Source organism: Hemiscyllium ocellatum, chromosome 36 (genome assembly GCF_020745735.1).
Source record: "Hemiscyllium ocellatum isolate sHemOce1 chromosome 36, sHemOce1.pat.X.cur, whole genome shotgun sequence".
In the NCBI taxonomy this organism is placed as follows: Eukaryota; Metazoa; Chordata; class Chondrichthyes; order Orectolobiformes; family Hemiscylliidae; genus Hemiscyllium; species Hemiscyllium ocellatum.
This window is the reverse complement of record NC_083436.1, coordinates 27704590-27730076: the sequence shown is the minus strand read 5'-3', so window position 1 is coordinate 27730076 and position 25487 is coordinate 27704590. Positions and strand designations below refer to the sequence as shown.

General features: G+C 41.0%; 1 protein-coding gene across 1 annotated transcript in view; it reads right to left on the bottom strand.

The window, feature by feature from the left end:
- Positions 1 to 25487, bottom strand: part of LOC132833424 (janus kinase and microtubule-interacting protein 1-like) — a 272965-nt gene that overhangs the window by 105621 nt on the left and 141857 nt on the right. The window contains exon 3 of the mRNA XM_060851673.1: positions 570 to 807. Coding sequence (XP_060707656.1) covers positions 570 to 698 — 129 coding nt within the window. The 5' untranslated portion in view covers positions 699 to 807. The remainder of the gene's footprint in view (positions 1 to 569; positions 808 to 25487) is intronic.

The following is a 25487-nucleotide window of genomic DNA, read 5'->3' as shown; positions in this document are numbered from 1 at the left end:
GCAATAAGCAAGATGTATAGCTGTGTGCTTATTGTATCATTACAGCCATTATTATTAGAACACGTGCAATAGTATTAGAATCCCTGATTTTGATTCCCGTCAACTGGTCCACCTAACAATCGGCACTTCCGCACTTGGATCTCGAGTTGTGACTTAAGAGGAAATAATGGGAAATGGGAAGCTGAGAACCAACCTCAAGGTGAAGAGGATCGAACTGCCTAGGCCATTGTGACTCAGCACAATCCACACCCCATTGCTTACTAACTCTTGCAAACAGGCAAAAACCCATGTTTTGTCTCATGTGGCGACTGACAGAGAGATGGAAATGAATTTTATTGATTTAGACAAAGATATAATATCAGTTACAAATAACTTGACCTCAACCAAAAAATAGCAAGGACTCTGGAAACCTATACATGGTATATCGATTGATGGAATAGATATTAATAAACTGCTCTCAGAGTTCACAGAATTATCTCAACATTTTCCACCACGCATCCATTCCATTCATGTTGCTGTACGCAGTAACATTGCCTGCAATGCTATTCAGTATTGATCACCATCCCTACCTTGCCTTTTTCCTGCTGAAGCTCGATTTGAATATCAGTCAGCTTGGCTCGGAGTTCCTCATTGGCAGCTTGCAATGCATCTATTAATGCCTCGGGCTTTTCGCCCTTCACCCGTCCTTTCTTTGACATGTTTGTTCAGCAATTCTTCTGCACACAGTGAAGGTGGAATCAGTAATTCCTAACTGTCAACATTTCACAGCCTATGGAATATCCTCCCATCAGCTTCATCATTTGGACCCTGGAGTGAACAGATTCAAAACAAAGTGGAAAGAAAAGTCAACCGTGTAATTCATTACAACACACCATCATATGTAGCACTTCAAGCCAAAGCATTGACACAGCATCCTCAGCTTTGCTATTTTCGACTGCTCTGTCATATGGTTGGAAATAGGGCTGTTCACATACATTGAACTCAATTCACAATAAACCTCAGATAATAATAGAGCTATTAATCCAGCGCTTGAGACTTGAACTAAATGTATAACTGAACACTATATATAAGGAGACAAAAAAACTGCAGATGCTGGAATCCAAAGTAGGCAGGTAGGAGGCTGGAAGAACACAGCAAGCCAGGCAGCATCAGGAGGTAGAGAAGTTGACGTTTCAGGTGTAACCCTTCCTCAGTCCTGAAGAAGGGTTACACCCGAAATATCGACTCCTTCACCTCCTGATGCTGCTTGGCTTGCTGGGTTCTTTCAGCCTCCAGCCTGGTTACATAATATGTAAGGACCAGCCAATGCCCACCACTAACGGGAGAAAGTATAATCTCTTTCCCTCGACAATCAACTACATTACCATTGCCAGGAGACCACCACCAATAACCTGGATGGGCCACCATCGATTAGACCAGCCACAAAATTGTACACTGCAGTGCCAGAACTCAGTGGTGGGTATGTCAACAGTTACAGTTACAATGAAATAAAAGAAATGGTGACTGTGGAAAGGAAATCACAGCCATTGGGTTTTTATGGTGGAGAGTGATCTAGATGTCCAGGGAGTAGAGAGGTAGGGATCAAGGGTTTGAGCTTGGTGGGGCAGTGGATGACAGGAATGAAGGGAAGACATTCTTGGGAGGGGGTGATGCCAAAGCACAAAGGGAATTCCACTCCCTCTCCTCACAACTGACGCACACTTTCTCCATCCCATCTATTCCAAAATGGCCACTGCACACCGGGCTCACCTGCCTGTGCCCATCATTTTACGGCTCCTGGTGAAATGATTCCAATAGTCCTGGCCTCAAAAAGTCTATAGGATATGTCTAAGCTAAGTATATACTCCCCCCACTCCTACAAACATATTTTGTAAAGGGGGGGGGGGGGGGGGGGGGGTAAATCCACATCATTGTTTCAGCCTGTTGTTTGTAAAGTTAAAGTGGACCAGCTGTAACCCCAACTGTGGTGGAAGATCAACAGGAACCAATTACTTAAATGAGTGCATATCTCAGTCCATCTATTTGTGCACTGCTTCCCTGGAGTTTACAGCAGTTGTGCACCCACGTTATAGCAGGACAAACCTGTCAAGAGACTCCACCTTTAACATTTACCCCTGGGCAGTCAAGAATCTCCCTGAGAGAAAAGAAATCTCACACCATCAGCATTCATATTCCAAGTCAGTTTTACAAAATTCAAATTTTTAAAAAAAATGTCAAGTAAACCTTTTGTTTAAAGCATGATAACTCCTTGTCAGGCTACACTTTCACTCCAATTTATTATTTGTGTGCCTTCAGGCCTAATTCAGAGCAGTATTTTTCAGGATTATTTCTCACTGTTAGTTCTGCTCAAACTAGCATCCTTTCCAGAACAAAAGAAGAGGCCGATTTGTGTCTATTGTATAGGAAACGGTGGAATGTTGAATAAAATATTGTTTTAAGCAGCATGACTGTAGCAATTGATTTAAGCAAGAACATTAGGTGCCAAAATAATTTGTATTTAATGTGCTTAACAGATGTGAGACTAAATGTATATCGCAGAAATCATGTGATAAAGTGATCAAGTGACAAAGTGCCATTAATGATCTCAAGAAGGCACCAGGCAGTTATAAACTAGGGAATGAAAAATGCTAACATTAAGCACCATTAATTTACATCATAGAAAATATTTATGTACAAAGCTATTCAATCAAATCTATAAACAGTAAAAGACTTGTAATGGTAAATACATGATCTGAGCTGTAAAGAGGAAGTTTGCATTACAACGTTAGTTTATCACTGAAGTTACTAAAGTTTGTTGAATGTAGGTTATACCATTGTTATATTGGTAGTAAAATATGGAATAACAAATTTTAACTTCCACCATCTGATTTCAATAGCTGTGACCTCTCATAGAGTAAAATGGTTTCAAAGACAGAAAAAAACTGACTTAAGATTACCTGACCACAGCTTGAGCCAACACATGAAATCATCAGGAAGAAAAAGATCAGTGATTACACAAATGCACTGGAGTGCAGATATGTAGCTGTTGTTTGAGTTACACCTTTCTAGATAAATTTAACTTTCTGGAGATGAAATTATGCGGTGGGGGAGGAACGATGAGGCCAGAACTTGGGAATGTACAAATGAACTGTATTTCAAGCAACCATTTTCAGACACATTAGAGAAAGAGGGAGAGAGAGAAAAATGGCCTTGTAAGAGCAGAGCTGGAAGGCTGCCTCATTCTCAGTTTTCTCTCAGTCTCTCAAGATGTAACATCTGGTGATAAATCAAATTGCAAACATATCTATTCAACGAAAACTCAAAGAAATCTAACATTTAACTATTGCTAAGGATATTTGTCATATGTTAAGCAATCATGGTCCCCAGTTAAACCGATACTTGAATAACTTTAAGGATTTTTAATGACATATTGTTTTATCTTCCAGCCTGTACTTTTTAAACTTTACACCTACGTTTGTGTTTAATATCATGTTTTATTATTTGCTCTGGGGTTGGACCATATTAAAATACCTTTTTGTTTCACTAAAGGAAACTTTGCAATTAGGTCCTTAATTTTGAAAGTATGAACTACATTTTAAACTGATGTGTGTTTAGCAATATGCTAAAAACAATTTACATTCTTTTGATGAACTAAAGGGTATTAAAAAGGGAGCTTATTCACATCTTCTCAACTGGTCAGAACAAGCTCTTGAAATTAAAGAGCTGCATCGAAAGGTTATTCTTAGGTAAATTGTGCACGTTTTAAAAATCAGTGTCAACATTCTGAATCCAAGGAAATGAATTCCATCTATCACAGTGACCTTGCCATCTCATACTTGTTTATAATTCTTTCAGATCCATCTGTGACACTGTTTTTCTCTCCGATTTTGATTTATTCATTGGCACATGCACGCGCACATATACACACAAGGATACCGACCTAACCTATGCACACATGCTTATGGATGTACATAATTGAGCAAGATCCTTCCAGAATCCAGAGTCATTAGAAAAAGAACTTGCTATTTTTGGAAGTGATATTGCTGTCTGTTAAGATACACTACATCATTAGTCACAATTTCTGCTGGACATGGATAGAAGAGTTTAAATCACAAAATGTATTTGTACTGACTCTATGATGAGGTAAATTAACAAATGGGGAGGTGAGGGTTTTTTGAGTGCAACAATCTAGTAGGGCCAGGCCAATGGTTTGGGGGCATAGGTTCAAATCCCAACATGGCAGAAGATGGAATTTTAATTCAACAAAAATCTGGAATACAAAAAGATTAATAGTCACTGTCAATTGTCATTTAAGAAAAATAAATCTGGTTCACTAATAAGAAGGAAATCTGCTATCCTTATCTGGTCTGGCCTACATGTAACTGCAGAACCACTGTAAAGTAATTGACTCTTAACTATCTTGTGGACAATTAGGGGTGAGTAGTAAATGCTGTATCACTCAGTGATACCCCACATTCTGTGAACAAATAAAAAAGGGACTTTTCTTTAATCCTGCAAAAGAAAATATAGACTTCCTGAGCTGGTAATCATTTCTTAAATAATTACGAGGTAGTCACCATACAAACCAAACATGTTGCTATGAAGAAACAGCTTCATTTGAATATTATCTGGTATGTTTTCTGTGTACTCTGAAGTGTTCCACAGCCAATAAGTAACTTTACAATTGTAGCTGGTGTCTCATCGGAAAACCTGAGGACCACTGTGTTAACAGTAAGGAATTAAGGGTTATGGTGAGAGGGCAGGTAAGTGGAGTTGAGATCACAAAAAGATCAGCCATGATCTTATTCTATGGTGGAGCAGACTTGGAGAACCAGATGGCCTACTCCTGCTCCCAGTTCTTATGTTCCGATGTAATAGTAATGTCCCAAAGCAAATGAGATAAACAATTAAACTATTTGACCTTGCTGAATGAGAAGTGGCTATCCAGTACAATTCTGTGGAATTATTCACTGATATTTGAACCATAAGTTGAGGACTTTTTTAAAAGACTTCAGACAAGGTAGCACTTGCTGAGTATCACAGAAGTTCTGAACCTATATAGCAGTACCATCAATGCAGCCAAGATGACCGTCCATGGAGACTAATTACCTTATAGAATATGCATGTGGAATGCACCTTGGGTTGAAACTATGTTAAGTGTGGTGAAATGTACCAGCACCCATAGCCCATTAAATCAAGCCCAATAAATAATATCTTGGCTAGAATTTCCTTATTCAACAATGGCAAATGCTGAGAAGTTTGCTGCTATTGAGGGCCACAGTGGGAATTGACTCAATGTAAAATCTGACAGTTTAGAGTGTGCCTGAATGATTCCCCTGTCATTCTATGGCAGGAGACATTATTGTAGGAATTTGGCTTTTCTGTACACAATCTGACTCGATTTTTCAATGCCACATGATAGGCTCCTTAAGCTCAGTAAACAGAGAGAACAGATGAAGGCTTTGCTTCTATGTGCACATGACATGAACATGTTAAAAATCTTCGCATAAAAATTTTCCCAATTTCCTGCCCTCTCTACTTATTCCCCCCTCCCGCTATCATTCCCCAACTCCACAAGTTCATGTCTCTGGTTCCCAGTTTTTGTACAAGGTGTAAGGGTCTGAAAGGGTTAATACTGAGATGTGTACTAATTATCATTCTACATAGTGATATTGTATGGATTTGGATGAGAGAACAGCTTTGGATCTCAAAGGAGTAAAGTCTAATATTGAGAATTCCCTCTGTCTCAGTGACAATGTCCAACATACCAAAGTAACTTGCAACTAGTTTCTCTCATGCAATTAATGCCATCTTGGTTAAGATGATAGCCTTTTCTCATTAGACCATCAACGGGGTTTCCCCGACCCCACTAGACCAAACAGGTTCTTTAGATGCTGACCAGGAAAGGGGACAGTGGCAGCAAAGGTACTAGACAAAGGGAGTTCTGATTTGAGTGGGCCGTACAGGATTCCCTCACTGAGAGAGGATGGGGACTGAAAATTAATGTTATAGTGAGCTATATGGCAAAGAGCTCATACACAACATGACTAACAGCAGTATGGATTATACAATGAACAAGTCCCAAAACATTACAAAACTATTACAGTTCAGTTTTACTTCAGTTTTCTCTTGACTGTCCTTTTGCAGGCACTGGAAGTTCTGAGATTTTTTTCCTCCACCCTGCAGTATCTATTCTAAGAGAATTCCTCACTGTTTTTGCATCTGGGCTCCACCCTGCTACCATCTCCCTGTCTCCAAGATCCCTTGAACAAATAATACACTTCAGAATGGATGCTTTGCTGGCACTTTTGCTTCAAATTCCTCCACTAACCAACCTCCATCAGTGTTATGCCAACGAGTTCTATCTTCCCATCTCTTGTCACTCTCACTGTTGTCTGCCACCTTACTTGTAAACTTTTGTCCCAAAATTCTTGGCACCAGCTAACACTATATTAAAACTGAGATCAGCCCAAACTCCATAGACCTTCAGTTATAGTATAATCTTCTTTTCCTCGGATGCTGCTTGACTGGCTGTGCTTTTCCAGCACGACACCTTTTGATTCTTATCTGCAGCATCTGCAGTCCTCACTTTCTCCTCTTCCTCTTAGGCAGCCCACCAAGACCAAGGATGACTATGTATCACAATGGACTAGTAATATTATCACTCGACTGTTAATTGAGAGACCCAGGTAATATTCTGGGAATCCGAGTTCAAAGACCACCATGGCAGATGGTGGAGTTTGAGTTCAATAATAAAAAAACGTTGAATTAAGAGTCTAATGACCACCATGAATTCATTGTCGATTGTTGGAAAAACCCATCTGGTTCACTAATGTCCTTTAAGAAAGGAAACTGCAATCCATACCTGGTCTAGCCTACATGGGACTCCAAATCCACAGCAATGTGGTTGACTCTTAACTGACCTCTGGGCAATTAGGGATGGGCAATAAATGCTGGTCCAGCTAGCGACGCCCTCGTCACTGGACCGAATTAAAAAAAACAAAATTAAGGAACAACAGCAAATCAATGGAATGGGACTTGAAGTGGTTACAAACGCGAAGGCAAAGAGAGTAGGTTAAGCATTGGAAATATCGAGTGGGAATTAGTTAATGTAAAAAATATCTTCAGTTTGACCTTTGAGGCAAACTATTGATTTCTGACATTAACACAGCTCGCAATACTGTTTCAATGTTGCAATCTCTGCGAGGGATAACTGAAAGCCAGAAGTTAGGTTATGAGCTTTTCCTCTCCTAGTTGTTGAGCATTATGTGAGCAGCAATGAAAATACAAGTAAAACAAGCCTTTGGATAAGTAGAACCAAGATTTTATAACGGATTAACAATGGAGTCTGGCAAGGTTGCAACAACTGACTGGAAACATTACAGAGGACTGTAAAACGGACAAAGCAATCATTCTTGGGAATTACTTCTAGGAAATTAATTTAAACCAAGCGCAGGAGGTTTAAAGGGGACGTCAATTTTTCTGTCAGAAGGTGGTGGGAATCTGGAATTCACTACCTGTGAGAATGTAGAGGTACAACCCCTTAGAACATTGAAGTAGTCCTTGGATATGCACTGGCAAACAAGGCCATTGGTCAACAGCAAGAAAATGGCATTAGAATAACTCAATGGTTTTCTTTTGACCAGCGCAGACTCAATTGGCTGAAGGCTCTTTTTTCTGTGTCAATGACCTCTACGACTCTACAATTATGATGAAATGCATTTTTGATATAACTTCTGTGGTTGGGAGTTTTTAAAACTTATTGATCATATTTTCATGCAAGTGACATTGTTATTATGTCTTTGAATTATGCTATTCTACTTCCACCATTTCAGTACCTACAGTAAAGTTCAAATAGAATCCCTACAAACATGGAAAACAGGCTATTCAGCCCATCCAGTCCACACTACCCTCCAAAGAGCATCCCACCCACACGCACTTCCCTATGCTATCTCTGTAACTCTGCATTACACATGGCTAATCCACCTAGCCTGCATACCACTGATCACTAGGGGCGATTTAGCATGGCCAATGCACCTAACCTGCACATCTTTGGACTGTGGGAGGAAATTGGAGCACTGGAGGAAATCCACACAGACATGGAGAGAATATGCAAACTCCATAGTGACAGTGGCCCAGAAGATGGAACTAAGACCATAAGACATAGGAGTGGAAGTAAGGCCATTCGGCCCATCGAGTCCACTCTGCCATTCAATCATGGCTGATGGGCATTTCAACTCCACTTACCAGCATTCTCCCCGTAGCCCTTAATTTCTTGTGACATCAAGAATTTATCAATCTCTGCCTTGAAGACATTTAGCGTCCCGACCTCCACTGCACTCTGCGGCAATGAATTCCACAGGCCCACCACTCTCTGGCTGATGAAATGTCTCCGCATTTCTGTTCTGAATTGACCCCCTCTAATTTTAAGGCCGTGTTCACGGGTCCTAGTCTCCTCGCCTAACGGAAAAAAATTCCTAGCGTCCACCCTTTCCAAGCCATTAACTGGGGTCCCTGGCGCTGTGAGACAGTAGTGCTAACCACTGAGCCACCATGCCGCCCCAAATACTGTTTTTCGTCCAACTATTATCCAGCTTCAAATTGGCTTATTGGGAACTATCATTGTCTTGAATATTAAAGATATTTTCCCCTTTATATTTTGTGAAATCACTTGCAAGCCTGCAATTGTTTCCCTTGAACAGAGAGGGTTGCTGGACCACTTCAGAGCGCAGTTAAGATACTGTAGTCACATGTTGGCCAGATCAGGTAAGGACCAATAGATTAGCCTCCCTAAAGAATACTAATGAATCAGATGGATCTTTAAAACAATAAAGGTATATATCATGGTCAACATTGCTCATTTTCAATTCCAGCTTTATTGATTTAACTGAAATTTCACAACTGACTTTGAAAGATATGAATCCATTCTCCTAAAACCTTCAAAAACGATAAGACATAGGAGCAGCAGTGAGGTGAGCCATTTGGTCCATCGAGTCTACTGTACCTTTCAATGAGATCGTGGCTGATCTGATCGTTGCAAACTCCACTTTTCTGCCTTTACCCCATAGCCTTGATTCCCTTACTGAGTAAAAATCTGTCTCTCTTAGCCTTGAACATAATAACGATCCAGCGCCTACAGCCCTTTGTGGTAAAACCTTCTGCAGATTCATGACTTCTGAAAGATAAAATTCCTCCTCATTTCTCTCCTAACTGGTGACCCACATGCTCTGAGATGATGCCCTCTGATCCTCGACTTTCCCACAAGTGCTGAGATTACAAGTGCAGTGACACCGGTAACCAGTAACTCTGTACACCTTTCGCTGCACTCGAATGCACGTGACATTAAAAATCTAATCTATATCTAAGCAAATCTATTTAAGACACAGGTCAATGGCTCAGTGGTTAGCATTACTGCCTCACATTGCCAGGGACCCGGGTTTGATTCCAGGCTCAGGTGACTCCCTGTGTGGAGTTTGCACATTCTCCCAGTGTCTGTGTGGGTTTCCACTGGGTGCTCTGGTCTCCTCCTATCATCCAAAGATGTGGTTAGGTGAATTGGCCACAGGAAATGCAGGGTTGTACACATAAGTCTGGGTGGGATGCTCCTTGGAGGGTTAGTGTGGACTTGTTGGGCTGAATGACCTGTTTCCACACTGTGGAGATTCCAAGTAAATTAAAGACTTCAAGGAATAGAGAGCTGTGGGGGCAGAATCTCTGTGTATATTTAAGCTGAAATAGATGGGCAGTAGAGAAATCAAAGGTTTTTGGGGACAACACAGGGAATGTCAGATCAGTCAACCCCTGTTCCTATCTCTCATGGCCTTATAGAAGGAAAATGTAGGAAATGGAATGGAAGTAAAAGACCAACATGATCTTATTGAATGGTGGCGAGGAGTAATGGACCTATTCCTGCTCCTATCTCTTAGTTTTAACCTCAATCTATTTTTTGTAAGAACATATGTCTGCTTCTGACGAGCAATTTTGTTTTTAATATATCATTTCTATTAAACAGGATAGGCCTTTAGGGTATGATTTCTGTTAACTTTGCAGAATTCATGACTATTGTCTTCCAGCTTGCTACATAGAACTGAATTACTCATGTATCTTTTATCTCCAATGACCAAATGCAAACAGATATTCTATATGTCATTGGTTTCATTAATCAAATAAAAAAAAAGCCAAGGTCAAGCTAGTTCACCCTTGATCATCTAGGTAAACACATATAAGAATAATAGATTGTTGGCTAACCATGCAAACAATTCTCGTTTCCATTAGTCAACAACAGGCCTTAATGTGAGGCAAAAGGCGAGAAAACAAGTTGTTACGGAAAGCTATCTCCAAATTCGTCTGTTTGTCTAAGCATCTAGACTTAGAGGGAACATTCCCACAATCTATTTTATATGATATAGTTTCTCATCTTCATGAAATAGCTCATTCTCCTATGAATAAGAGTAATTTGTTAGCTCTATATAAGAATGTTAATGTAAAAATATAATCAGTTTTAATGTCAGAAGTGGCTCAGTGGTGGCAATCCAATTCTCAAAAGATGTTCATTCATGCTTCACTCCTTAGATTTGAACACAATAATCTAAACTGACACTCAGAGTCATACTGCCAGAGTGCTGTGCTGTGATTTCAATCCTAGATTGAAAGTTAACAACCAATCTAACATCAATTACCTTGCATGAAAGGCACAGTGGCTCAGTGGCTCGCACTGCTGCCTCACAGCACCAGGGTCCCAGGTTTGATTCCAGCCTTGGGTGACTGTCTGTGTGAAATTTGCACGTTCTCCCTGTGTCTGCGTGGGTTTCCTACCACAGTCTAAAGATGTGCAGGTCAGATGAATTGGCCATAATAAATTGCCCATAGTGTTAGGTGCATTCGTCAAAGGGAAATGGGACTGGATGGTTTACTCTTCAGAAGGTTGGTTTAGGCTGAAGGGCCTGTTTCCACACTGTAGGGAATCTAATCTAAAGTGCTTTGAGTAAACACAAAGTAATCTTTCCTGGGGTTTTGGCCAGATATTGGGCTGCACGGTAGCGCAGTGGTTAGCACTGCTGTCTCACAGCGCCTGAGACCCGGGTTCAATTCCCGACTCAGGTGACTCACTGTGTGGAATTTGCACGTTCTCCCTGTGTCTGCGTGGGTTTCCTCCGGGTGCTCCGGTTTCCTCCCACAGTCCAAAGATGTGCAGGTCAGGTGAATTGGCCATGCTAAATTGCCCGTAGTGTTAGGTAAGTGGGTATGGGTGGGTTGCGCTTCGGCGGGTCGGTGTGGACTTGTTGGGGCGAAGGGCCTGTTTCCACACTGTAAGTAATCTAATCTAAGTAATCTAATCTAATTAATAAAATAGATAATCTGATCATCACTGTTTGTGGAACCCCCAGTGAGTAAATAAATTGTCATATTTGCTACAATATGACATAACAACATGGGAACAGGAGTTGACCTTTTTGCTTTGTGAACCTGTGCTGTCAGTCAGTGTGGTCGTAGCTGATCTGTAACCTGAGTCCAAATGGTTGTGTTTGCTCTTTATCCCTTAATTCCTTTGGTTAAAATGTGTTAATCCTAGATTGAAAGTTAATAACCAATCTAACATCAATTGCCTTTCATGGAAGACAGTTCTATCTTCTTACCATACTTGGCAAGTAGAATTGTTCCCTAATTTCACTTCTGAAAGGTCTGACACTAATATTAAACAATTCGCCCTAGTTCTGAATTCCCACATCAGTGGAAGTAGCTATTTAACTTATCTTTTATACTTAATATCTTGAAACATTGATCAAATCAACCAGTATTCTTCAAAATACCAATGTCAAGTTTGTCTAATCTTTCCTTGTAATTCCACTTCACAATATACAGCAATAGATCATTCCCAATGTGCATCATGCAGAACTGCTCATTATGCTTCAAGTGTGGTCCACCCAAGGATATGTATAGCTGAGGCATAAATTCTAACTCCTGGGTATTCTCGTCCTTCAGTTATGAAGGTCAGCCTTTGATTAGCTGTTCTGATTATTTTCTGTATCAGCTCACAGCATTTTCATGATTAAAGTATCTGGATGCTCAAGTCTCTTTGGGCTTTCAATCTTCCTGGCTCTCCATCATTTAGAATGTATCCTTTTCTATTCTTTTCAGGTCCAAATAATCTCCAATGAAATTCTTTGCCACAGAACTGTCCATTTATTTAACCTATTAATCTGTCTGTATCATTTTATGCTTCAATGTATGCTGCTTGCAATTTTGCCTTTCAAGAAATCTGAGTACATGTTTTCTATCTCATTGTCTAAGCGCTTAATAAACTTGCTCTCTCTCTGGGTTTCATCTCCACCCAGCAGTTCATTCCTTCCCCTCCAGCATCCCACCCTCACTCCATGTCTTCAGTAGATACACCACCTTTTTCTGGCCAGTATTAGTTCTTAAGAAGGGTCAGTGAATTCAAAATGCTAACTCTGCTTTCTCTCCACAGATGCTGCCAGAACCACTGAGTTTCTCCACCAATTTCTGTTTTTGTTTCAGATTTCCAGCATCTGCAGTTTACTTCCTGCAGTAGCTCAAGTTCCTTCTTGGATGGGAAAACTTATGATTATTTTTTTCTCTGTCTCTAAAACATTCACTGCATCCTGTGGATCACTCATGTCAATGACAACTTAACAAAGAGTTTTAGGAAACAAATGCAACTTTGGATGTTTTACAAGTTGGCATTGTGCCAGTGGTCCCCAATATATTGCGGAACGCAAGCTCTTTATCTGAGACACCTCTCATCTGTTTAGCACAAGAAGCATCGGCAGAAATATATGTATCTGGGGGTGGAGGAATGCAGAAAAAAAAGTTCCCAAAAGAACAACAGATATACAAAAGAATTTTCAACCTCCATGTGGGAAAAACCATGAAGTTATACTTAGTAGTAGTGAGGGTGAATGTAGACTGGAACTTGTCAAATATGATAGAGATAAACATGTGATTTCTATTGTTGGTATTCTTGGCATCAATGCCAAATCAAAACTACAGCAGAATTTCAATTCATTTCTCTGAAATATACTTTATAAAATATAACCATGGTAAAATACAGGTCACTGTGTAATGTAGCTTAGTTGCCACATGTCATTAGACAGAAATGGATCATTTTCTAGTCCAGTGGCTCTACTTTGTTGAGGATGAGTGCCATTTCCATTATGTTGTTCTATTTTGCTGTCATGTTTGCATGGATTTGCAACCCTCACAATGGTGCCTGAATATTAATGGCTTTTAACAGAAGATTAGCATTTGAAAAATGTTAAAGGCAGAAATAAACAAATGGCATTTGAATTCTGCTCCTCAAAATTAAAAACACTCATGATTTGCAGCCTCTTTAGTACACTTGTGACTTTTTCAGTCTCTGCCAATTACACAGTCTTCCAAAAGAAGCTGCAGTTTATCATCACAGTAAGCCTGATGCTTTCCCATCTTGAAGTCAATTTTTCAAAGTGTAGCTTCGTATTCCCAAAATATCCCTGTGTACAGGAGGTTGAGAGTACTGAGGTCACGAATAAGGTTTCAAAATCGCAGGAGTGTACTGGCAGGCAGGAATGTAGTTTGAAGTGTGTCTACGTCAATACCAGGAGCATCTGGCATAAGGTGGGTCAACATGCAGCATCGGTCGGTACCTGGGACTTCGATGTTGTGGCCATTTCAGAGACATGGATTGAGAAAGGATAGAAATGGTTATCACAGGTTTCGAGTTTTAGACATTTCAGTAAGATCAGGGAAGATGGTAAAAGAGGGGGAGGTGTGGCATTGTTAGTCAAGGACAGTATTACGGTGGCAGAAAGGACGTTTGAGGACTCGTCTACTGACGTAGTATAAACTGTGGTTAGGAACAGGAAAGGTCACCCTGTTGGGAGTTTTCTATAGGCCTCCAAATAGTTCCAGAGATGTAGAGGAAAGGATTGCAAAGATGATTCTAGATAGGACTAAAAGTAATAGGGCAGTTGTTATGAGGGACTTCAACTTTCCAAATATTGACTGGAAATGCCAACGCTTGAGTACTTTAGATGGGTCAGTTTTTGTCCAATATGTGCAGTAGGGCTTCCTGACACAGTATGCAGACAGGCCAACAAGGGGTGAGGCCATATGATTTGGTACTGGATAATGAACCAGGCCAGGTGTTAAATTTGGAGATAGATGATAGTGACCCCCATTCAGTTATGTTTATAGTTTTGGTTGCCGCATTATAGAAAGGATGTGGAAGTAGTGGAAAGTGTGCAGAGGAGATTTACCAGGACGTTGCTTAGTATGGAGGGAAGGTCTTATGAGGGAAGGCTGAGGGACTTGAGGCTGTTTTCGTTAGATAGAAGAAGGTTAAGAAGTGACTTAATAGCAGAGGATTAAATAGGTTGGACAGTGAGAGCCTTTTTCCTCTGATGGTGATGGCTAGCACGAGGGGACATAGCTTTAAATTGAGGGGTGATAGATAGAGAACAGATGCCAGTGGTAGGTTCTTTATCCAAGAGTAATAAGGGTGTGGAATGCACTGCCTGCAACAGTAGTAGACTTGTCAACTTTAAGGGCATTTTAATGGTCATTGGATAAACATATGGATGATAAATGGAATAGTGTAGGTTAGACGGGCTTGTTACAACACAGGGTAAACCTGCCTGCTTAATTTAAACCAGCGACACTTTGTGATGTCGGGTAGTTCTGCTGGCTTTTAATTCTCTTAAAGGTATAGTACACCCATATCTTCATAACAGGCTTTAGATTGGTTTCACAGGTCGGCACATCATCAAGGGCTAAAGGGCCTGTACTGTGCTGTAATGTTCTGTGTTCTATGCAGGAGTTGAGCTTTCACTTCAAACTGTGAGAGAAATGTGATATAATGCACAGCCTAACAAGTTAGGTACGGCATTGAGTTGTCAATAGTGAGTGATGGCTCCAAGATTTACTGGCAAACAGGAGGGTGTGATTCCATCCCTGCTTTTGCTGATGCTGGTGGGAGAGCCTCACTAACATTTCTACTCTTCAGATTGTTTTGTAAACCTTACATAGGATGTAGGGATTGCTGGCAAGCCCTGAATTTATTGATCATCAAGATGGCTCCAGAGCATTGTGACTCTTCGCTTAGCTATCTTCAGCTACAGAAATGGCGCAAAGAAAGATCAACTTTACTATAGGAGAGGTCCATTCAAAAGTCTGTTAACAGTGGGGAACAAATTATTCTTGAATCTGTTGGTATGTGTTTTCAAACTTATGCTTTTTATCTGCCATATGTTTTGGCACCTGCTACTTACTTCTGATTCCACGTGGTTTGAGCTTAGGTGTGAGTTCTTTTCATGACTTCTAAATAACTTATAATGACTTATTTATTACTTCCTGAAAGCCTTTTGAAAATCCAAATATATCATGTCCACTACATTATCCATATCTTGTTTTCCAATTAGTTCTTGACAATACTCAATAAGTTTGGTTAAATAAAAGCTTCACTTTTGAAATCTATGCTGATTACTCTTTATTACATTCTCAGTTTTTAGATATACAGAGGAACCTCGATTATCCGAATGAGACGGGCAGGCACTATTCCACTCAGATAATTGATTATTCGGTTAATCGATTAAATGCCTTTCCTCGGGGGCTCGGAGTTTTCTGTTAAGTCTGCTCCCCGCTCAGAAGACGAGACAGCAGCACAACGTGCACAAGCCTTCGCGTCTCCCCATCTCCCCCCCAGCCCCATCCTACACTGACCCCTCTCCGCCCCCAACCCCAGCCACTCCCCAACCCCATCTAACCCTGACCCTACAATGCCCTGTAACCCCATCCAATGTCGTCCCCTGTCTGCCCACCCCCCAGCCCCAGCAAACACTGACCCCCAGCCACCCCCACATACCCAACACTGCCCCACTGTCCAATGGCGCTTCCCTGTTCGCCCCCGAGCCCCATCCAAAACTGATCCGTTCTGCACCCCACCGCCCAAAGCTGCCCCACCATCCAACACTGACTCCCCCAGCCCAACCCACCTCTCCAACACCACCCCAATGTCCAACACCGCCCCCTCATCCAACACTGCCTCACCGTCCACCTCCAAGCCCCATCCAACAATGATCCCCATCTGCCCCACCCGCCCCCAATACCACCCCACCATTCAACAGTGACACCCGTCCACCCCACCCCCACCCATTCTTCCCAGCACAGCCCCCCCGTCTGCCACCCAGCCCCAATCAACACTGACGCTCAATCGTTAGCTCCTCGCATCCAACACCCCCCTAACCTCCCCCTCCCCTGTCTACTCCCCCGGCCCCATCCAACACTGACCCTCAATACCAATCCTTCCCCAGTTCAACACTGAACCCCCCCCAGCCCCATCCAATATTGAACCAGTCCACCCCCATCCCTGTCCACACCCCAGCCTTGTCCAACACCATTCCCCGCCCACCCCTGCATCCCACCCGTCCATCAAACTTGTCCAACACCGCCTCTTCCCATGCGCACCCACACCCCATCCGCCCAACCCCTGTTCTCAGCAGCATTTCAGTAAGCCGAGCTCACTTTTAATCACTGTAAAAAAAACAGACGTGATCAGTGTTGCAAACACGTCTCTGGTGTAATGTTTCTATCCTGAGATCTTCTTCGGATAATCTGAAATTCAGATAACTGATATCCGAATAATTGGGGTTCCTCTGTATAAATAAGAATTGCGTATGTTTTCCAACCATTGGTCAAGAAGCTTATTTGTTTCTCATTGTCCAAACGTGTTTACTCTCCTTTGTAAATATAGGAATCACATTAGCAAGTGTGTTCTCCACACAGTACAGACTCACGCCAGATGACAAAATGCACACACTTTCACACCTATATTAGCATATGACTGCTTTTTTTATGCCAGGTGAAAAAGTACAGCTTAGTCCTTGTAAAAGGAATTATGTCAGATTGTGACAGTTCTTGAATAATATGGACAATTATTTCAGTTGCTTTTAACCAACTCTTTCCACAACGGATAATGATAGAAAAAAACAGAGATATGGTTTATTTCCTTCACCAGCAATTTGCTTCCTCTCAATTTAGTTATCGTGTTTTTGCTTTCATTTATACTTGTCCCATTTTTTATTAACAGGAGTCATAGAGTCATAGCATTGCATTTTTGCATTGAACAAAGACAAGTAATTGGCAATAAATTAGAACCTATGTAAAATTAATAAATCAGTAAATAAATTAGAACCTAGACATACATCTATTTGAAATTCAAGGGCCAGATTCACTTCTTTCTTCACAGGTAACGCTGTTACAAATTACTGCAAGAAATAACAATGCGACCCAGCACATTGTAGCACTTTATTGTGACTTTGCCAATTAATGAGAAGTTGTGCAAAAATGATTAGCATTCAATTAACGGGCTAATCAAATAGCCACAGATATAACAAGGTACATCTCCTCCTTTCGACATTCATATATTCCTGACAAGTATCTTTCTTAATCAGAAGGTCATCTATGTTACCTGCAGTGTTATTCTCAGAAATGCTTCTTTCAAAAGTTGAACCATCAAGAAGAATTAGATTCACTTATTGAGTCATAGAGATGTACAGCATGGAAACAGACCTTTCATCCCAACTCGTCCATGCTGACCAGATATCCCAACTCAATCTAGTCCCACCTGCCAGCATCCAGCCCATATCCCTCCAAACCCTTCCTATTCATATACCCATTCAGATGACTTTAACTGTTGTGATTGTACCAGCCTCCACCACTTCCTCTGGCAGCTCATTCCATACATGTACCACCCTCTGCGTGAAGAAGGTGCTCCTTAGATCTTGTTTATATCTTTCCCCTCTCACCCTAAATCTATGCCCTCTAGTTCTGGAAATGAACATTGATGCTGTATTGTCGGCAGACTCGCAGAGCTTTTCAGCGAACATCTCTCGGACACACACACCAAACAATCCCACCGTCCTGTGGCCAACCACTTCAACTCCCCCTCCCACACCACCAAGAATATGCAGCAGTCCTCCCAAGCCTTTGGGAGAGAGAAAAGGGATGCATGCCTTCAGTTTTTATTATTTAAACAAAGTTTGCTCCAAAAAAAGACATAAACAGAAAAAAAATACCTACGGGGCAACAATCACCAGACAGAGGTGTTCCCTCCCAGTCGGGGAACACTTCAGCGGTCAGGGGCATTCGGTCTCGGATCTTCGGGTGACAATCTTTCAAGGCAAACTTTGGGTACACAACAATGCAGAGTCGATGAGCAGAAGCTGATAGCCAAGTTCAGTACCAGTGATGATGACCTCAACTGGGACCTTGGGTTCAGTCACACTACAGGTGACCCCACTACACTATACACATTCGCACACACACATGATTATATTCACACACTCATGCAGACTCCATCTCAGACACATCCACACATACTCTTACACGCAATCATACTCACACACTCATGCATATCCTCTCTCAGACCGGCGCACTAACACACACCCACACACTCTCAGACATGATTTGGAGATGCCGGTGTTGGACTGGGGTGTACAAAGTTAAAAATCACACAACACCAGGTTATAGTCCAACAGGTTTCATTGGAAGCACACTAGCACTCCGAAAGCTAGTGTGTTTCCAATTAAACCTGTTGGACTATAACCTGGTGTTGTGTGATTTTTAACTCTTAGACATATACTCCATCACACTCATGCATCCCTTAATCAAGCATGTGCACACACACACACTCTCTGTCTCCCTCTCAGACATACACACATACACACATTCAAATCTATGGGGAGAATTTGCATTTGCAGATTGTATTTGCAGGTACAGTCTATTTTGTTCAAAAGGCACACAATCTGTAGGCAGTCAGTCCATGTGACATTTTATAAATTCCTACTTTGCAAACAAAACCAGGCTGACTCAAGGTTGGAATACATACAGACTCTAACCTCACACCTTTAATGGCTTGCCTGAGCTTGAATGTCACCTTAAGTTATCTCAGGACTGGGACTTGAAAGTTGTGGGATTTACATATTAATCAATCAAAACCTGCATCCCCATTCTAAGTGATTAAAGACTTAACTGCCATCTAGGTTTGTTCAATACATGGCATCAGTTGTATGACACTTTGATCTTTCACTCTAAACTGTGTCCTATGATTCTGCCCCACTGGCTACCTGACAAAGGAGCAGTTTTGTGAAAGCTAGTGCATCCAAGTAAACTTGGACTATAACATGGTGTTGTGGTGATTTTTAACTGTGCCCGATCCAGTTCAACACCGGCACTTCCACATTATCTCCAAAAGTCAGACCATTGTTGAAGCAATAAACTTTCAGTGCCTCAGTGCTTCATGTATTTATGTGCATGCCATAATGCAGGTGCAACTAATGTATAAAGTTACAGAGCAAGCTTCCAAAATACATGCATGTGAACTGTAGTAGTTCAGAGAGTTTCCTCCTACATGCAGAAGCCCAGAGAAGGATCTAATAGTTAACAAAAAGAGTCAGCCTCTTACAGCGACACATTATATCATTGTATGTCTGGATGTTGCAAAGGGGCAGCATCTGAAGAGTCTAATCTACACCCAATTCAGGCGTTCACTTATTTTGTGGAAACTAATCCAATTCAGATCACCCTGGATAGCTAATTTTCTATGTTAATTAGGTAATTTTGTAAAGATGTCTCATTTGGTATTAGGAATATTGAGCAATTCTCCAGTTTTAATATCAATTTAATAAAAAATACCAAATGCAAATTCTCTCAAAGCTATTAAACCAGTTTATTTAATGTTATAACAAGGTAAACAGGAATAGTTTTTTAAAAATAACACATTACAACTAGGAGCTGCTAAAAAAAACTGCTTCTGTGAATATGTTCTAATACCACTGAGTTTGAAGGACAAAAATTTACAGTACAGATAATTTCAACAAAGCTCAGGATAAATACTCTAACTGATACTTTGGTCCTTGCTTCCCACCAATAATCAGGTCAAACAACAACACTTTAAACCCATTAAATCTTATATGATCACAGCAAAGTAGTGTCAGTCCAATATTTGCTGTTGATTCATGGAATCATCTTCAATCTCTTGCTGAAAACAGGTATGAAGTTGGTAAAGCACAAATACAATATGCCAGTGTCTCTGACAGTCAATGCATTACCTGACTAAACACATTTTCAAAATAATGTGTGCAAGGCACCATGGGACTTTTCGCAGTTTTACATATCAATAGCAAAAATGAGAATCAAATGCAAGTGTCAGATTATATTGGAACGACAGCCTGTCAAGTGAAAATACTGGAGTCAACTTTCAGTGATAACAAATTGCCAACCTCAAGAGGACTTTGGAATGATCAATTATTGTTCTCATTCTGTTCAGATGACAATCAAGACATGGTCTTACCAGAGACAAGCTGTTCTCTTTAGTTTCATAGATTCTACTGCCTTCGATACGATATATTACCCCAAGCAATATCCAGAAATGTTAATTTCTTCTACTGTTGTTGTGCTGACAGGGCTTATCAGGGTGGACTGCAACAGACATCAGGCTCCTGCCATATGTTATAGCAGGTTGCGAACATAGATAAATTGAAATTGGAACTGGAAAATTCCTTTTCCTTTGCCCTGTTTGAACCGCATGCTGATGCTGATATTTTTGCTGATCCTGAATATTTTCTCATTTCTTGCTGTTCCAGTTAAAAATCTATTCTCACTTTTGCATCAAAACCAAGCATTTCCCAAACATTTCTTTTTTGAAAAGTCACATATAAAATGTGATACAGGAAAAGCACAGCTTGAAGACTGCAGTCCTGTTTCTTCCAATGTAGTTAGTATGCTGGAGAACATCAACCTTGCAAAGTTTTCCAAAGCAACATGACATTTCAACCCAGGTGATGATGCAATATTATAGTGACTTCCTGAGGCACACTTCTGCAAGCGTTTGAACTCTTCCTTTTTATTACACCTTTTTTAAAAAATCTCTTCCATCTGTGAAGACGGAACTATGAGCAGGCTGGAATGAAGAGCTCCCCCCAAATGCCATCCATTCTCAGAAATGGCTCTTTAGCAATGTATGATCAGTAGCCACTGCCAGAATATTTCCTTCAGTATGTGTACTTTCAGGGAAGCCTGTTCCTCTGAGGAGAAAGTGAGGTCTGCAGATGCTGGAGATCAGAGCTGAAAATGTGTTCCTGGAAAAGCGCAGCAGGCCAGGCAGCATCCAAGGAACAGGAAATTCGACGTTTCGGGCATAAGCCTGATGAAGGGCTTATGCCCGAAATGTCGAATTTCCTGTTCCTTGGATGCTGCCTGACCTGCTGCGCTTTTCCAGCAACACAATTTCAAGCCTGTTCCTTTGCCTGGTCTCCAAGTAACTCTACCAGCTGATTGTCTTTTACAATTGACTCGGGACCAGCATTCCCAACCAAATCACATTGGGAATGATATAAAATTAATCCATGCTCAAATGGACTTGTGTTAAGTATCACTGGATAGAAATTAGGTGTAGGAGTCATGGCTGATTCTTTCTTGATCTCGCCCAGAAATGTTGAAATCAAACATGGCTGGCCACAGGCCTGAATTGAAGATTGGATTTTATTGTCTGTATGTGTCCATCTCAGTGCTAACCCAATGCAACATAAAGGAGTGTCTTTTTTATATCTATGACTGGAGTCTGATTCCAAAATATTTAATAATAACTGTTATACCCAATGTGCTCACTTACGAATAACATTCAGTATAGCGGAGTTTATTCTCACTAATAAATAAGAGGAAACACTAAATTGAAGAAACAGTGTTGTTGCAATGGTAATTAATCCTTCTGCTAAACTAAACTCAGTTTTAGCCCTCTGGTAAACTTTCAAAGACCACATCAAAGGATTACAATATCCCATCCCCATGTCATGTGATCCCACTAGCAGCATGCATTATTAACTACAGAGTAGGCTCAAGCTCAGAGTATTAAAAGTTGAATATAGTAAAAAAAAATGCAGTAAGCAAGAGACTAAACATTCTGAGTATGATACAACACAGCAGAGGCACTGATTTTTTTTCTCCAATGTTCTCAAACATCACCTTCTTATTTGTGAGATTATTTCAATCCTTCATTGAAGTTAAAAACCATAGCAACGTAGAGAGGCAAAGAGGTTCAGGGAGGGAACTCCGGTGCTCACCGCCCTGGCAAACAAAGGCCAGCCACCAGCAATGGAGCCACTGGGAACACTCTGGAGGTCAGAGTTTGATTGAAGCCAGATATCTCAGAGTGGTGTAGAGCTGGAGAAGATTACACGGAGGAGTGGGGCCAGAAAACAAGGCTGAGCTTTTTAACATCACAGTGCTCCTATGAATCAGCAAGTGGTGATAGGAAACCATGAGTAGCACTACGAAAGACAAATACAGTTTAAATGACTTCAAGGTTACAGGGATAGAATATGTGAGGGTAGAATGTTAAATGGAATTAAAGATTGCCTGCTGTTCATGTACTCAGAGCATGTCCACAAGGGCACCTCTTGATGCTCCATATTTTAAATTATTCACTGTGTGATTAGTCCTAGAATTTACATTCATTTTCTAGTCTGGAACATGTGACAGTCATCTCCACTGAAAATAAAACCAATAAATAAGTTACAGATTCTGAATGGGCCAAACTATTTAAAGTCTACACAGGGTTTCAGCTAAACTAACACATGGAATAAATTGAACGCTGCAGTATTTATGGTGCTTTACAGACATTGATTTATTTCTGTAAAACGTAATCGTATGTTTCATGGATATTTTAAAGAGATGAAAGTGCGAGCTTGCATTTATATAGCAATTATTACCATTTCAGGGCATCTCTTTGCAGCCAAAGTAGTGCTTCTGAAGAATAATCACTTGTAGCCTAGAAATATTCCTTCCCCACTCCATGTAAAATCGAAGGGTCACTATGACTTTCACAGTCACAGGCAGTGCTGTCCATTCCCCTGTGCAAGTTGCAGGAGAAGGTGATATTGCTGGGAGACAGAGCCTGAGATCTTGGGTTGAACTTTGCCATGGACGCCAGTTCTGAAGAGCACATGCCAGTGATTTTGCACAAGTGGGTGGTGTACCAGTCACCTTCTGTTTCGCAACTTCTCAGATGACCTTTCTGAAGGCAGAATGATGTCATTCAAGTGGTACCAGCGGGCAGGCAATTTCAAGGGTAACTGGGCATTTCGCCACCAAAGTACAGTTTTCTTCAGAGACGCACTGGCTCCATACGTGTCAGCACCTTCATCTGATTGAATGATGTAGCTGCCCTACAGAATACCATTGATTAAAGTGTCAGCTGTTCAATCCTCAGCATTGAAACAGGGATTCAGCAAAGAATAGCTCATGTCTTGCACCATTGTAGAAGCAAAGCTCTTGGGATTTTGGAGGGGATGAGGAGTGTGTGGGGAGGCCTGGAATCACTGTCATGGTCAGCGCAAGGCAATATGACTACTTCACCTGCAAAATGTCCTAATAGAGATTCTGACTGGGAATGAGACCTCTCACATCCAGTTTCTGCCCTCAGAACTTATACACCCTCCTTTTTTTAAAAATATATTTTTATTGAAAAAACAGATTTTTCTAATATTACAACAAATGCAAAACAATGCAATTCAAAACAATACAAAGAAAAAACACAAAAAAGTTGGAAAAAACCCAACCCACCTTCATGTACAAATGTATAAATATATATAGAAACATATATAATAAAACAAACCAAATAACTATTTAACTAACTAAATAATAACTAACAACAAACTAATAGATAGTAATAACCCAACTCAGCCAAACAAGGCACTCATACGTTCACAGTTCCTGCTCCCTGGATATTGAACTCATAAAACACAACTGTTTCATATATAAAAACTCTTATTAGTGCAGCAGATAAGTCTGTGTCCAGGATTCCAAAAAGGGCTGCCATGTCTTATAAAAATTCTCAGTTTTGTAGTGTACCATACTTGCGAGAAAGTCCAAGGGGATATGCTCCATAACAATCTTCTGCCAACCTGAAGGATCTTCAACTGTAGTGCATGGGTCCGATTGCAACTTGATATCTTTCTAGCGTTTACCCAAATACCTTCCGATGCCTCTGAAGAGACCTCAACCCCTAACTCTAACTCTCTCTCCCATACCCTGCAGAGTCAATCAAACTCATCTGAGGGGCCACCCGCCCCCCAACTGATGATATATAGTGCTGACAGAGTGTACTCTTAGCACAGAGCACCCTCCTATTTCCATGCTAACTGATCAAAGGACATCATTGTGTTTCCCTCAAATTAATCACCTATGCAAGACACACCCCTAACTGCCTAATGCTTGAATCCTGAATCTATCATCCCCGGTTGAAAACGCATCATACCCACAATAGGTGAAAGAGGAGATGTTTTGCCAATATAGCCTTCCCTCTGCCGAATTGCTTCCATGCTTTAACAGTATTGATAACTATCAGGTTATGGCAATATTCCCTAATTGTCCTAATTTTGTCCAAAATAACAAGCCAGGAAGAGGGCACCTTGCCTGGGAGGCTTCGATATCTAACCATATTGAAAGAGCATCTTCTCAGGCCCAATCATTCACGTAAGCTTAGTTGGTAGTGTTTTATGTCTGGGAGATCCACTCCCCCAATCTGTGAGGCAATTGCACTTTAGCTAATTTAATGAGGAGCCGCTTATGATGCCAAATAAAGGAGCTGAACCGGCCAGTCTCCTGAATGTTTACTTATCGAATATCAGAGGGAACATCCGTATAGGGTATAACGGATGGGGGAGAATATTCATCTTAATAAGCGGTATCCGACCTAACCATGAGATCAGAAGTGCCTCCCATCTTTGAAGGTCTTGTTGACTTTGTCAAATAATTGAACAAAATTAGCTTTGAACAGCCAATCCAGAACTGGAGTGATGAATATGCCCAAATATACAAACTCCACCCTGTGACCACTTAAATGGGAATCAATATTTGCCCTCAAGACCTAGCACCTTCTTAAGACCACCCATCGGTATTGCCTCTGATTTTGCAAGATTAATCTTACACCTCGAAAAGGCACCAAACACACTGATGCATTGTATCAGGCGAGGCACTGAAACTGCTGGATTTGACAAAAACATTCAGACATCATTCGCGTACAACAAAATCTCGTGTAATTATGACCCCACTTCTGGAGCTGATATATTGGGATCCCCACAAATGGCCTCCACCAATAGTTCAATCACCAACGTAAAAAGCAATGGCGAAAGGGAACAGCCCTGTTGGCTGCCCCTAAAAATGTCAAAATCGCTTGATCGCACCTCATTGGTAATGACTGCAGTGAGAAGGTCACTGTAGAGAACATTTACCCATCTTATAAAGGCTTTGCCCAAACCAAACCGCTCCAGAGTTTAGAAAAGGTACGGCCACCCAACTCGATCAAATACCTTCTCTGCACCCAGAGAAATCACCAATCCCTGTATTGATTGTTGCTGACAGCTTGAATTGCATTAAACAGCCTCCTAACATTATTGGAGGATCTGCAGCCCTTTATGAAGCCCGCCTGATCCTCTTTAACAATAGAAGGT